General features: G+C 34.1%; 1 protein-coding gene across 1 annotated transcript in view; it reads right to left on the bottom strand.

Moving 5' to 3' along the window:
• RYR2 (ryanodine receptor 2) overlaps positions 1-15,330 on the bottom strand; it is a 470,020-nt gene that overhangs the window by 121,120 nt on the left and 333,570 nt on the right. The window contains exons 55-60 of the mRNA XM_064509351.1: positions 13,316-13,394; positions 12,564-12,653; positions 11,396-11,533; positions 7,159-7,236; positions 5,223-5,298; positions 1,144-1,270 (exon numbers count right to left, since the gene is read on the bottom strand). Of these exons, the coding sequence (XP_064365421.1) occupies positions 1,144-1,270; positions 5,223-5,298; positions 7,159-7,236; positions 11,396-11,533; positions 12,564-12,653; positions 13,316-13,394 (588 nt within the window). The remainder of the gene's footprint in view (positions 1-1,143; positions 1,271-5,222; positions 5,299-7,158; positions 7,237-11,395; positions 11,534-12,563; positions 12,654-13,315; positions 13,395-15,330) is intronic.

Raw genomic sequence — 15,330 nt, 5'->3', positions numbered from 1 at the left:
ATAAATCCAATATCATTTTAATTTTCTTCCCTTATCTGACAGGCATTACTGTTTTACATTGCCCTCCGTGGATTGATTTGGGGGCTAGGAAGTTTTGAAATGACCAAAACACTTTGATCTAAACAAACAAAAGTAGAATTAAATCTTCTCTACCTCCTGGGGACTCTTCCTCAAGAATCTGTTTAAAATCAACTCACTTTGAATACCTATGTAGCATTTGTGAAAGATTAGGGAACAGCAATGAAGTGATGGAACATTAGGACATGGGATGAGAAAATAAACTTTTGCTGATTGACTTCCCTCTCTGTACATCCTACTCCACTGAAGGGAACTAAATTGAATTATTCCAGTTATCCTGAAAGAGTCTACCCAGACTACCTAGTCATACAAATCTCAGACAGGCTTTCAGTCTTTGACAGTGACTCATATTTCTTAAACCATTCTGATGAGGCAGACGGGCCTCCAACTTAATTAAAATTTTATTCCCACTCTATTTAGTAGGTAAAAATAAAAATCCTATTAAGACCAAGTGGAATTCTGTTTATTCCTCTGCAGAATAACATGCACACCTACTGAATTATGCATGTTCTGTTGATTATTGCATTTATTCACTATTATTACATTAACACTGCAAATTTTTTCAAAACAAACTTTTTAAAAGCATCTCTTTTCATTATTACAGTATTTTAATAATACCACAAATTAATTCAGTTGAAAGAAATGAGTTGTAGATTTTAGAAATAAGACCCACTTTTTTACCAAAACAACTGCCTAGAAATTCCTACACAGAGGTGCAAATGCCTCACCTGTAATAAAGACTTAATAATTCCACTGCTTGTATTTTCCCCATTTGATACGAGCAGGATGTTAGCAAATTTACTAACAGTTGGACTGTATGGAGACACACAGACTGCAAGCAGAGGCAAAATGTTCACGGAGATTTCAGAGAACTCTGCCTGCGCTTTACACGGAACCTGGTCCTAACTCCATAATCTATTTCATCCTTATGATGATTCATATAAAGGAAATAATCCTTACTCTCAGTTACTGAAACCTTAAACTGACCATAGAATTTTTTTAATAGAAGAAAAGCTGAGAGTAGTTAGTTACCATCTGTGACATTTGTACTAAATAGAGAATTACCTGGAGACAACATATCCATTAATCTGTAGAAATTTCAGAATATCCTGTGCTTTTTCTCTGTCCTTGGCTTTTTCTTTGGCTGTGAGTGTATCATAGGGAACCAGAAGAGGATGGTTGCCTCCTCCTACTAATAGAATGTCAAGAAAATTAAAAGGCAGTTAATGAGTATCTGTTGACATGATAATTCCCAATCTGCAATAGCAATGTGGCATTATCACATGGTGCACTGCACTATAATCTAATCTGAAGTACCGACAATACACTTTTCTGTTTCTTAGCAGAAATATACAAATCTATGTTTCTCCAAAATATTCAGATAGAAATTTAGACATGACTGAATATACAGTTGTAAAATAGTCAATTGTTGCAAATATTAGAGAAAAGGTTGAATTTACTTAAAAATATCCATTTTCGTTAAATCAAGTTATAATTATAATGTATGTTCCTAACACTTATTGCAGTATTATTTCCTTCCTAATAGTTTTTGCAGTATGTAATGCATCCTTTCGAAAGAAAATCAAAATGTATTATTCCAACACAGTTCTGCTTTTAAACATTCTGATGACAGCAAAGGGTTCGTGTAATTCACCGAAATACAAGCGTATCTAAACGACGATGACAGAGTGATGTAGATGTATTTTATAGTTACAGGTTCAGGCCAGAAAGGTATAAAAATATTCAGCATATAGTATTCAAACTTGGTTCAGACAACTGACCACTCTGATCAAAAGACGGCTGCAGAAATAGAAAGATAAATAGAATAAATTCCATTTTATTTCTTACAAATGGGTGTTGTATTGATAGCTCTCTGTGTATAGGTAGCTAACTTGGCAGGAAAATAAGGTAGTCTACTACCTACTAATATAAATATTTGCATAAAAAACAACATTGTTAGAATTTCAGCTTCTTCTAAAATTACCATCATATAGCAGATCACAATTAATTGCTGTGATAATTGCTATGAAATCCCAGAGAATTGTAAGAGAAATGATCAAACTTATCTCAGAAAAAAAAGGTTTTCAGCAAGTCTATACTAATCGTATATAAAAGAAGGAAACAAATCCTCTCCACAAAATGTTGGAGACATATTCATGGCTGATTTTGGAGGTAACATATTCGAAAATTTTCCATTAGTTCTCACCAAGTTGTTTAAAGTGCATGGAAAATGAAAAACTCATGGGCATGATTTTGTTTCTGGGGTTTTTTTGTTTGTTTGTTTTTTTTGTTTTAAAAAAGTATAGCCCTTAACATTCAAATCATTGATTTTTATTCTGGTATCATAAGTGTGATCTATTTCCATAGTATTATATTTGAAGACAGACATCCAAAAACATATGAAGTAAATACATATGCCATATCTATGAAAATCATTAAGATCATTCAATTATAGATCATTCAATTATAATTAATACACTCAAAGTGTACAATGAAGGGGAAGGGCACTTGCAATTTTCAGGTGGCTAACTGATTTGTGTATGTGAAAAGCCTTTAATGAAAAACAGACATCATGTCTGCAACAAGAAGTAGCCGGATTTTTATACTTACAGGGGTATCTGTTGATCTCCCATAAAATCTTGGGTTCCTTCAAAGTCAGTGGGAAATAAATATCTTGTTTTCCAATCATTATTCATGTCAGTGTTCCTCCCTCATTTAGTTTACTCAACTATTTAGTCTAATTTAGTTTATTTAACTATTCTTCTTTTACAAGATCTGTCCAGTCTTTAAATGACTGTCCTGGTCATAGAGCAAATGTAGGAACTCTCTACACCCTTATTAGGCAAAAATATCAAGTGGAAAATCATTGTGTATACTCCATGCTTTTTCTGCAACTGATACTCCATTCCTACATACTAAATTGACACAAATGAAGAGAAATTAATAGATATGACCAAGCTACACTTCTATTGCCCTTTTCAGATGGAAGTAGATGCAACATATGTTCATAAAAACACACAAATGCTTTGAAAGCCCCCTAAAACCATTGATCCCCATTCAGTTCAACATAGTGCTAACAACTGGTATTATCTGAAGATCTCCTCTTTATCTTTGTTAAAACACCTTAACGTTTTTAAAGTGAGCCAACAATAGTTTATTTATTTTATTTAAAGCTTCATAATTTTGCATTGTTAACCATGAAACTTTTTCCCTATTATGCACATATTAAATTTTTAATATCTGAACAGAAACAATGAATTCAATGATGCAATCACATAAATAAAATTATGCACTTGCTCATGGACAGTGTAATCAGTCATCAGTTTAGTATTTTTATCTATGAGATTTCTGTAAAATTCAAGACTGTTGCATTAGCTTACTACAGAATGTTATCATTGCAACAGCAAGCATTTTTAAATTAGATTTACAAAGTCTTAATGCAATATAAATAATTAATCTTATTAAATAACTTGATTTTTATGACTCCTATTAATGTTTTAAATTTAAAGTATTCCATCCTGAATGACATGTTAGATAGTGTGAGTGCATGGTACAGACAAACTTTCAGAGTAAATGTATGAGAAAGCCTTCTGGAAACATTGGAAAACTGAAGCTATTTGAAATCATACATCTGCTCCAAACAAACTGAAGTTTGCCTAGCCACTTCCAAAAATGGAAAAAAAAAAAAGGCATGAAAAGTCATATTACTGAGAATTCTCATGTCAGTATTGCTGAATTTACCTAACTATTAAAGAACAATCATGGATGATAATCTGAAAGAGATCTTGCCAAAGAAATGGAAAAAAAATCTATATAAGAAATATAATTCTCATATGCATACCTGTATCTGAAATCTGCACTACTGTTCTGTTCTTTATACATATGCTGTATAAAAAAAATTCTTGAAGACCGGCATATGTACTGGAGAAAAAAACCCCATCCTCAAAGGCCAGATTTCGCTCAGCTGACAAATATATTTATTTTTCACACCAAGAAGCACACTGTTGGAAGCCTCTCCTTCATTCACTATGTCAGCCTTTAGCCTTTTCAATAGTGCATGCCTTTGCATAACACTACAAATACTATAAAGCCTTCTCATTGAAGTGCTGCTCAGAAGCAAATTTTACTTTCAAATCCTCCAAATATAGCAGATCCATTTAAATACCTAATCTTCCTGCAGCCTCTAGTTTCCCAGATTTAGCTCGTTCTGTGGCTACATATCCCAAGAAAAGCTTTAAAAAGTCTAGAAAAATTGTAATAAACTGTAATAAGGAGAAATATAACTACGGATATGGAAATTCATAGTGATTTATTGAAGACACTTCCAGGTGAAACTTCTCTTTTTCATAAAAGCTAAACTACTGTACATTAGCTGAAAGTTTACATATAAATAAAACAAGCAAAAACAAACAAATGAAAAAACCCAGACAAGTCTGGCAAGCGTTGTTTAGACTTGATATCTTTTGATAAGACAAAACCCTAACGTTATCAATTGCAAATCGAAACTTGCTGTGTCTCCAACTACTGCTTTCTCCATGTACAAATCTAATTTTAGATTCAAAAGAAGTTAGCTTTAATACAAAAAATAAATGAATGTAAATACAAATGTATTTATAAAAACAGTAAGCCACAGATAACATGACAATATTTGTTATTTAGGTTAGCAGAGATCACAGAGCATGTGTGACTTTTCACGTGGAATCGAGAATATACTCTAGATCTATCCATTTGTCAATTCAATATGACACATAGATCCCCCTCCAATAAAGTAATTCAAATGAAATCAAAGCCCACTGGGCAACAGTTTGAAAGACTACTGATAGAAGGAAAATGTATTAATGTAGCATGAAGTTATTTACAAGCTTTGAGTTCTCTTCCTTTGATACTTTTGAACAGGTGAACTACCTCAGCAGTAACTGTTACACTCAGCCCTATAAAAGCTCAGGTATACTTCTAGGCATTAAAATTCACAAATATGTAATTGAAAACTACAATTAGGAATAGATACTTTCTTGTTTCTTCTTCAAGACTAATTGTCAAGACTAATTGACTGTTACCTTTTCTGTCAGTCTAATACTTTTCCTCAAATATACAACCCAAGATAATCATACAGAACTTTATATAATGCAAATAGCATGTATTACCTTTTGCTTCAAGCTCCATTTTCTTTTTCTTTGCCCATGTGTTATGGTAGTTTTCAGCCATCATCTCAGCCATAGCCTGAGAAAAAGGAGAGCTTAATGATGTGTGTTGCAATGGTTAACCTCAAAGTAGGGCAATTTTCTAGTCTATATTAAATAACAAGTTTAAAAAAAAATAGAAGCAACATAATCGTTTTTCAATACAATTGCATTGTAATGGTTCACTGAAAACGTCAGTTTTACTGAAAAATTATGATATAGAATTTGGGTAGGTAGGGTACAGTGTAGGCAGGAACTGGGGACCAGCTGCTGAAGAGAGAACTGCTAGTACAAAAAAGGAGGAGCCACAGAGAAAAGTATAGTCTGGAAACAGTACTAGAATGTCAGAGACTTGATTCTCAAGCAAGGCTGATGAGAAACTCCAAAAGCCCCTGCTGAAGCAAACAAAGGATAACAAACCAGTGGACTGAATCAGGATTGCTCTTGCTGGCAATACCCATAAACTGTGGACATAGCCTGGTCCAGGTGAATACTCCATTGTACGGAATTTGAAGTTGTTCTCAAGAGAGAGCTTTCATCATAACTAAGGAAAAATGAATCGTAAAGCCAATCATCGCTGTTTCATAACTGAGGGCCACAAAAGAAATAATTAATGCCAAACGTCAGGTGGTATAGCATAAAAGAGTAAACAAGGGAGTAAATCAAGTTCTAATGTCATTTTCTTTTCTGTCTGGTGACAGGCTGGTCAAATTACTCTGGGTTTGGTTTCCCACTTTATCCTACTATGATCGTGTTCACATTAGAGCCATGTCATGAGCATTGTACAAAGTCTGTATGGTCTTTTGACTATACTGAGTCTATGCAAATCTCACATTCTGCAATTATAATGACACTGTTCCATCAATTTGATAAGAGCCTAGTGATAGAAGTGGTGTTATTCAATTATCAATCTTAATAACTCCTTGGAATTATCAGCAATCTACTGAATAGTATAAATCATGACAATTAATTGGGGGAAAATTCTTGTTATTATAAACTTAGTCAGCAATCTACAATGATTAGAAATATAAAGCTGGAAACCACAAGGTAGGAATCAGGGGGGGGAAAATCCAGTCTGAGTACAATACAGTAGCGAGTACAATACAGTATATACTGCACAGTTAGCCAGTTACCTTACTACTTGCTGCTTGTTTCACTGCACTTCAATAGAGCTCAATACAGGCTAACTTAACCTTGTTTTTTGTAACTAGCACTGAACTCCACCTTGCCATCACTATACTGATACATATACTCATGCTAACTTGCTTAAAAGAACCTCGCGTATGTCTACTTAATATTGCAACCACACTCACAGTAATTGGTGGACTGTAAAAACTAGCAACACGTTTCATCAAACTCCATTAGAAAACCTAGGTCTTTCTAAGACTAACATCATTCGTTTATCAATTAAAAAAATACTTGTTCCATATAACAGCAATCTACTGGTATATTTACAGTGAAAATCCTACGCCCAAACACTTCATTTTCTATTCTCATAAGATTTGCTATAACATTGTCTCATGACTCTAATTTATTCAACGTAGAAGAAAAGAGCATCGACAAAACTTTTGGGGGAGATGGTGGAGAAATTAATGATAAACACAGAAAAAAGTTGATGCTTCAAGCTCTTCTAAACAGAATTCTCTTCAAGATGACGGATGTTCACAAAGAGTGCTGGGAAAATCAATCCAGGACTAAAATAAACTTTGAAGCCTTACAACCTTATCCATGTTTTTTAAAGTAACACACGATCAAAGAGTAATGATGAAACAGATGAAAAAAATCAAAGTGTATCAAAGGAAATAATATAAATAAGGCATGAATGATTTAAATAAACTAGAAAGAAAGAAAAATTTAAATTGCCAAAAAAGGGCAGGCATATTAAGTATTTCTGACTTACATGAACGTCTCTGGAGAGGGTGACATTGCTCATGTCAATTGCTCGAGGGCTGTAACCGTGGGCTGTATCTACAGAGATCTGAATGACAAACATGCAAAACAATGGAATTATACATGCCTTTGATGTAAAGAAGTTAGCATTAACAAGATACTGAAGGTAATAAAAGAACTAAAGAAAAAAGAGCCACTTGTCTATCTCTAGAAAGCAAAAAGATCCTAAGTAACATGAAAATTTCTGTCCAATCAAAAAAATACTAACGGTGGTAAATGGAAGTTAGATTTATGCATAGGTCTAAATTTTTTGTTAGGTAACTACAACAAACACAGTCATTTACTCCCAAAGAAAGACAACAATCAGACAGGAAACACACTCATTCAAATGTTAATTTCACTTGAACAAAAATTTAAGATTTGAATTCATTATGAATAATGCTGTATTGAAGTTATGATGAAACTTCTGTGTTTTCCAGAGATTTTTTTCTGAAGTAGAGGCAGGCCGAATCTCACATCTTCTACTTTAAGGTGAGTTCAGCCAAAAATCAAGGTTTGAATTTTGCCTTTCAACCCTATTGCTACATACAGGAATGGAATCTACTAAATCCATGTCTTTTTCCTTCTCTTCCTCCTCCCCACTCAGACAAAACTATTTTGAGATTTTCTCACTCTACTGCCTAAATTTATCACACAATTTCTCATTACATTGACACAAATGGTCAGAGGAGGATAATCAATGATGGAGATTCCCTGGACAGTACAGAACCACTAATACTGATGCAAGAAGTGTGGCTAGAAGAGGGGCATTTCTGGGCTTTCCTCTATACTGGTCATGTCTAGCTGCTGTATCAGGTCCTTGCAACCACTACCGATCAACCTTAAGGGTCTGAAAGTGCATGGCAGAACCTAGAGCGTGGTCCATAGGACCAGTACTGGGCATGGATGCCAGGAATATATTCAAATTGCATTTTGAAACCAATTTGTGCCAAGAAAACAAAATGATAAATAAGTAATCTAACTTGAATCTTCAAATTATTATGGAAGCCATATTATCATTTCTATTGTATCTAGCAAAAAATAGATCACTGCATCCACTAGCATTTCATAATGAAGATGAAATTTTTAGATAGTAACTTCAAGAAGAAATGCATTCTCTCTGATTACATAAGCATCTCCTCAAAAACAGAAAGAATTAATTAATAGCATTTCTAAAAGACTAGGATATTATCTCACCAAACAGCTTGAATCCTAAAATGGCATTTTTTATTTTAAAGATAAGATTTCAGCATTGATAGAACCTCTGAACCTGGAACATCTAGAACATCTGAATCTAGTCTCTAGAATCTTTTCACATAGCACATCATTACAGAACAAAAGGGAAGTCATGGGATTTTAGCAAACAATACTGTAACTGCATTTGCTAACTGCACAGTGTGAGAGAGAAACAATCCAAATGTAAGAGATTTTTATTTGGAAATGCTATAAAGGTGACTGAAACCCCAAATCCACGTAAACTAGAATCTTCAACTGGACTATTTCTTTGTTGATGCATGTACCATATTATTCTCGTGACTGCTCTCCTTCCCAAAGAACAGAAACAAAGGAGTTAGTTTAGGAGTTAGTCTTTAGACTAAGAACATAAACAAAGGTGCTTATTGATATACTGATATAGTCTTGGCGATGTTGGTCTCAAAATGGGAACAAGAAACAAATACATTTCCCAGAGGTAAAACTGCAACTAACTCCTGTTAAAAGTAAAAATAGTTTCTCAGCTTTAGCTTGGAATATCGTAAATTCTGTTTTTAAAAAAAATTGAAATAGTGGTAGTTTTGGTCAGTTTGACTTACAGACTGAGCCTGATTTTCCTTTATATGTAATACTACACCTGAGTAAAAATGAGTACACAATGTTACCAAATCAACAGTGCTTACTCCAGAAGGGGACAAGACAGAACAAGGTACATTAACAGGACTCAAATAGCTGTGAAACACCTAGTTGCAAAACTTCAGGACAAAACTCCTACAGAGAGGCCTGTTGCCCCAACAACAGCTTTCAGCATAAAGCATAACAACTACAGGCACTTTCATGGGGGAAAAAAAAACATACAAAAAATACTATCATCACTTGCTGCAATATACTAATAAAATGAGTGAATTCTGCTTAGTTCTTTCAAAGACAGCTACAAAGGGAAACACCAGCTAGAACAGTAGGATAAGACTTATAACAAAGACAGGTGTTGATGGTCTCTAGATTAGCAGGTCATGAAGATCCTAGTGCACATATACCTTCAAGCTTTTTAACATTCAAACCGAGAAACAAAGGACAGTGATTAAGTCCTGATGATTCACAGAGTTTGGACAGGATAGAGAGACTGATCACCTTAAGCTTCTAAAGGGTGCAAAAAGACACATCTACAACTAGGACATGGTTGCCAAACTAAGAAGACAAGGAGCTAAGAAGATGGAAGGAGAACTTTACAGCTGGTGTTCCCTTATCCTTCATGTCTTCATAAGAAACATTGGAGACACTGTGAGGGATAAAAGCATCTCAGTGCATATACGTTGGACAGAATACTCGGAAACACATGTCATGGTGATCATGAGTATGCTGGTATGACAGCATAAGCGAGTAAAACAATTTTGCTCCATTTTTGTTTTGAAATAAAATCACCTTCCTCCCTTGTAATATTTCCCTTTGAGAGTTGCAATAGTGTTGCTACAATGTTGCAATGTTAATTAATTCCTACAAACTGATAGCAAAACTCCCAGTGGAAGATAACAAGATTTGGCCCTCAGATTTCCAGGGCACTGATTTACACAATTGCAAACCTACATATGCTTGCATATGATCCTACATTTTAAGAAGGATATTACAGAATCTGGTATCTGATATACCAGGATTCTGCAGTAACAGATAAATTCACATCCACCATAGGAACACCGTCCTTTAGAAACTTACTAAACTATTACCAATGTTCAGAATTCAGTTCCAATGTCTGATATTATTTTTATATGATATATATGAGCACATATAAGGCTTAAAGATTCGAAAGACTCATTTCAAAAGGCATGTATTTATAACAGAGAAGAGAATAACACAAAGGACGAATGAGTAGCACACAATAAATAAATTTTGCTTTTAAAAATTGTTGTTTTGTTTCCTAAAGCCAACAGTTCAAGTTGTTACTTGTTACACTAACATGAAGGTATTGATTAAACATACTTAAAACTTCTCAGCCAACCATGGGAAAATGCTGATTTTTTTTGGTGGTGAATATATTACAATACCCCAAAATCAGCAAATTTGTAAGTCAAGAATTTTGAAAGGGAATTATAGTTTGTGAACTGTAATTTGCACCTCATCTCAACTGCTAAATTGAATCACATGATACACACCTGCTGGTGCCTAGAGTGAGTTGGAGGGGAAAGTTCAGCTGCTCCTTTTTCATATGCATATTCCCACACTTGCACATGGAAATTGTGCAGAGATGAGAGGAGAGGAAAAGATTTTTCCACTCTATTTTATTTCCTCACTGACTTGGCTCCATGTGTGTCTATGTGATTGAGAGACAAAGACAGTCTGGCCTCTCAGTTTAACTTGCAAAGTACATAAAGCTTTCAGAAAATATACTGCCAATATGTCTGTGTTTTATCCTAACAGTGTTTTGATTTAAGGAGTCTATCTTTAAGGAAAAGCCTATCGTGAAAATTTTCAGAACACTGATTGTCTACAGTTGTAAATTTAATGATGCATTAACATTCATATCTGTATTCATTTTCCTTTAAAAAAAAGAAATAAAAATCATTTATATATGCACCTCTATTTCTCTACATGCTTAAAGGCATTCATAATTCCACAAAATTCCAAAAAACTCCACAAAAAGAGATCAAAATCATATTAATACTCACCATTGATGTATAATCACCTACTGATGTACATAATTCTCATAAATAATGCAATTAACTTTAAAAAAGTGAGAAACTACATTAATATTTCAGTTCTGTATACTTTTTTGAAAATGTTTATTAGAGCATTATTTTTGAATAGGGAAAGCTAAGCAAGCAGAAATTTCCAGTTTCTATGAATAGAAATCTAAATCTCAAACCAGTTTTACATATTCTATGATTGCTTGCAAAAAACACTTCCATGTGCTTTCATGCTGCAGAAATATTTCATCATTTAATACCTAAAAATGAAAACATATTTTGCTTGCATTTTTCTGGAATATTAAATGACTGACTTACTTGACTGGTTTGAGATATGCGACGTGTTCGATTATAGACAGCCATGGAGTCTCCCTCCCGTGTTCTTTCAATCCGCCATCCCCATGCCAGCATGGTTTTCAGTGATTCTTTTATTGGCCATCGATAAATTTCTTTCTCCTAGGATAATACACAGGCAGTAATTACTGTGTTAATTCTGTAGCTCTATAGAGTGAAACATAACTATTGGACTTTTGCTTGGCTATACTGAGATGCAAAGTAATCTACTGAAATCAGCCCTTAGGGCATAAGGTCACAGCAAAGAAGGAAATAAAAAAGCTGATGATCACAAGGATAACAATGTTAATGGCATGTTCAGATATCAATTCAAAAGTGAAGCAGCTAATTATCATGAGTAACAAAGTGCTTTGTCTACTACCTGAAGCAAAACTCAAAATCATAGAATCATAAAAAAGTCAAGGTTGCAATGGACCTCTGAAGATCATCTGGCTCAATATTCCATTGAAAATATAGCCTTAAATTAGGTTGTCCAGGGCCCTGTCAAGCCAAGTCTTGAATATTTCCAGTGAGAGAGATTTCACCACTTCTCTGGGCAACATACTGGAATATTTAATTGTTCTCATGGTGAATAACTTTTTTCTTATGTCCAGAATCTCCTGAGCAGCTTACACCTGTTGCCTTTGTCCTGTGCATCTCTGTGAAGAGAGTAGCTCCATCTTCTCTACAACTACTTTTTAGGTATTGAGATACTGTGATCAGATCACCCCAGAGCCTTCTTTTCTTTAGGCTGAACAAACCCTCTTCCTTCAGCCTTTCTTCCTATGTCAAGTTCTCCAAGCTTCTAATCATCTTCATGGCTCTCCGTTGGTAAACCCAAGTCCTTCCTCACTAACCAACTAGGCATGCCTGTATGATATCACTGTAAAAACAGAGCGGTGATGTGGCACTTCAGCTTCATCATAAGTTAAGTTCAGCAATGAGAGAAAGCAGGTTGAGTGGCCTAGCTATTGTACAATAAAAACCCTATCATCTCTTCTTGAGATTTTAGAGGAAGAGAACAATCAATCACACATCAGTTGATGCATTCTAAATTAAAAACAAAGTGATGTAAACATAAGGTGATACACTCAGAGTGAAAGAAGCAATCTTTTGGTCACATTGAATCAAAAAGAATGAAAAAATTCCTCACCTTTTCGGACAGTAATTTATATTGTTTCATTAATGGTTGCACTTTCGCAGATTCAGAATATGTTTCACCATATACCCATCCATTGGCAAACTGAAAACGGTAATTAAAAAAAAAGAAAAAATGGGGGAGAGGGAAAAATTATCAAAAATCATATTTTTATTTGTACAAAGGAACCAAATAGTGCTTCTGCAGGACTACTTTCTTTCTTAAATTTCCTTTCTATTATTTTCTCAACAATTTAGTCAGCTCTGCTTTATCTAGTTATAATAAAATGAATTATGTAAAATGCTATCTTTTTGAAAGTTAGTGATTACTTGAAGTAAACATTTCAATTCATTTTCTCTTTCTTGATTTCCTCAGAGCATGATCCTTGATTTGCATAGAACATGATACTGTTTTACATTTAAGTAACAGTTTCTAATACTGGACACAGAAGCTACACAGAGGCATAGAATTCCTAAGGATTTTTTGGTTAAAAAAGTGAAATTTGAAATCAATAAAACTACAATTAGCAAGTATATTTACTCAAAAGTTAACAATAAAGAAATGGTGAAACACCAGTATGAAATACTCAAATGCACTTACAGAACTACTCAAAAAAATGTAATTCAAGAAAATATAAAGTTATACCTTACATGTGTACCAACTTGTAATCTTACGAAAAATAATAACACTCAGAGTAAAATCTTCTTAAGATTAAATGGATACACATAAAAGTTCATATTCTGCTTTAACAGGAATATGGATTTTACCTTTTCCATTGACCATTTATCATGAGAGTGTTCTGCATATTTGTTAATGAAATATTCTAGCTTTTCAGGGATAATAATGCTGAAAGTGAAGGGAAAAAAACATTATATTCCACATACTAAAATGTGAATGGTGTCATTTTGAAGAAAACTTTAAAATAAATAATTAGCAGTGCATATATCCATGCAAAATACCTTGCTGTGCTGTTTTCCTCATATATAGCTTGCTTCAAGCCCCACTTATATCAAGGAAAAGAGTCTGACTTATTTAATGGGTGCTGAATGAGGACTACAGCTGCTACAGGATTTTTACCTCTTTAACACACATGTAGTGAAAAAACAATAATGATACCCAATACATATGCTTTTTGCCATGTTTCTATTTCTAACATTCATTTTCTTGAGATTAAAAATATAACTATGGCCTTTAGTTTCAGAAATACAGTGCTAACTTATTACATATATCAGTTACAAACTAGCTATGCTAACAATCCTTTTTGAAGCATGCTATATATTTTATATATTCCTATAAATTTCATTAGATAACTGAAGCACTGTAACTTACGACAACTCAGAAGTTATATACTCAAGGCTTTATTTTCCAACAACCCAATGAATAGCTAAAAAAATTATAAAAACCCTTATGAAAAATAGGAGTATACAAATAAATACACTAGCTCCTCAAGAAGACACTGCTGAAGTTGAGATTTCTTGAACGGCTAAGAAAAGCAGCTATCTTAACTGTCAAACAAGCACCAGAGACAGAATCCTTTTCCAAAAATCATTTATTCTATATCAGTATTTTTCTGCATCTGCATTCTTATAATTGAAAGTTCTGGTGCTCTTCTTGATCATTCCTGAAATAGCAAGATCTTCCCTCCTGTAACACAGAATTTAGGCAGCAACAGTGTTGTAATGCCATCTACTGGAAACTAGGAGAGTCTATTTTTTAATTTTCAGTCATAGGATGGGAAAAAAGAAATAAAATGATCCCATATACAATCAAAGTAACAGTTTGCAAGGGCCTAATCACATGGAAAATAATAGAGGCCATAAAATATTCATAAATATTGCCAGCAGTTTTTATTGTTTGAAGGTATGTGGGGTGCAACTCTAACCATAGTATAATACTTTGCATAAATGCAGAAATACAACAAGGTGATATAATCTACAGCTTCATCTAAATAGGGCTAGGACTGGTAAGCACTGGGATACAGGACTGGCATGTAAAACAACACAGGATAGGGTAGAAGTGATACTGATAGAAGTAGTACTTTCTTTGTCCTGAATCATCACAGAACTATTGACCCCTCATATGGAAATGAGAAGCACAATAACTGATGACTTGGGTAACGTTAGGTAGTCTTCTTTGGAACTATTGAATGCATTCTGGCTATCTACTATATTCATCTGAAATGAAACTAGACAACGTCTTCTTCAATTAATCTCTTAAATGAGAGTAAAATATCCTCGTCATATTTCGCTAAATCTTCATATATCCTAAATATATCTTAATCGAATGAATTTTAGTAGAGACTGATGTGATTCCTGTATTCCAGCCCACATTATGGCTTCTGCTACCATCTTACAACATCCATGTATGTACCAGCATAGTGAATCAAAGGTACCAATCTGCTGAAGGAATTCTGTCTCCTGAGTGTTGATATAGACAGAACGCCCACAAAGGCAATTGGAAAAGATGTCCTACAAACAGTATTGCTCAAGATATAGTGCACAATCTCTCTGCTGTAAGACTATTCTATACAGAGTAGAAGGTGGCTCTGGCTGTAACCAAAATCAGGAAATGAAGATCCCCTTCAGATACGTGTTTTGTCTGGCAGATGTGTCATCAGACATCAGACTGTGCAGAGAGAATGAAGATCTTGCAGCCCATTTCCCCATTATTCAGAGTAAAAAGATATTATATAAATAAAGGATCAACATCATTGTCTGTAGGTATACTATCATCTACAGGCACTGGAATTAGCATCTTGGCTGTTGTTAATAATGACAGGAAT

This window comes from Dromaius novaehollandiae, chromosome 3 (genome assembly GCF_036370855.1).
Source record: "Dromaius novaehollandiae isolate bDroNov1 chromosome 3, bDroNov1.hap1, whole genome shotgun sequence".
NCBI lineage: Eukaryota > Metazoa > Chordata > Aves > Casuariiformes > Dromaiidae > Dromaius > Dromaius novaehollandiae.
This window is presented reverse-complemented; position numbering and strand designations above follow the sequence as displayed.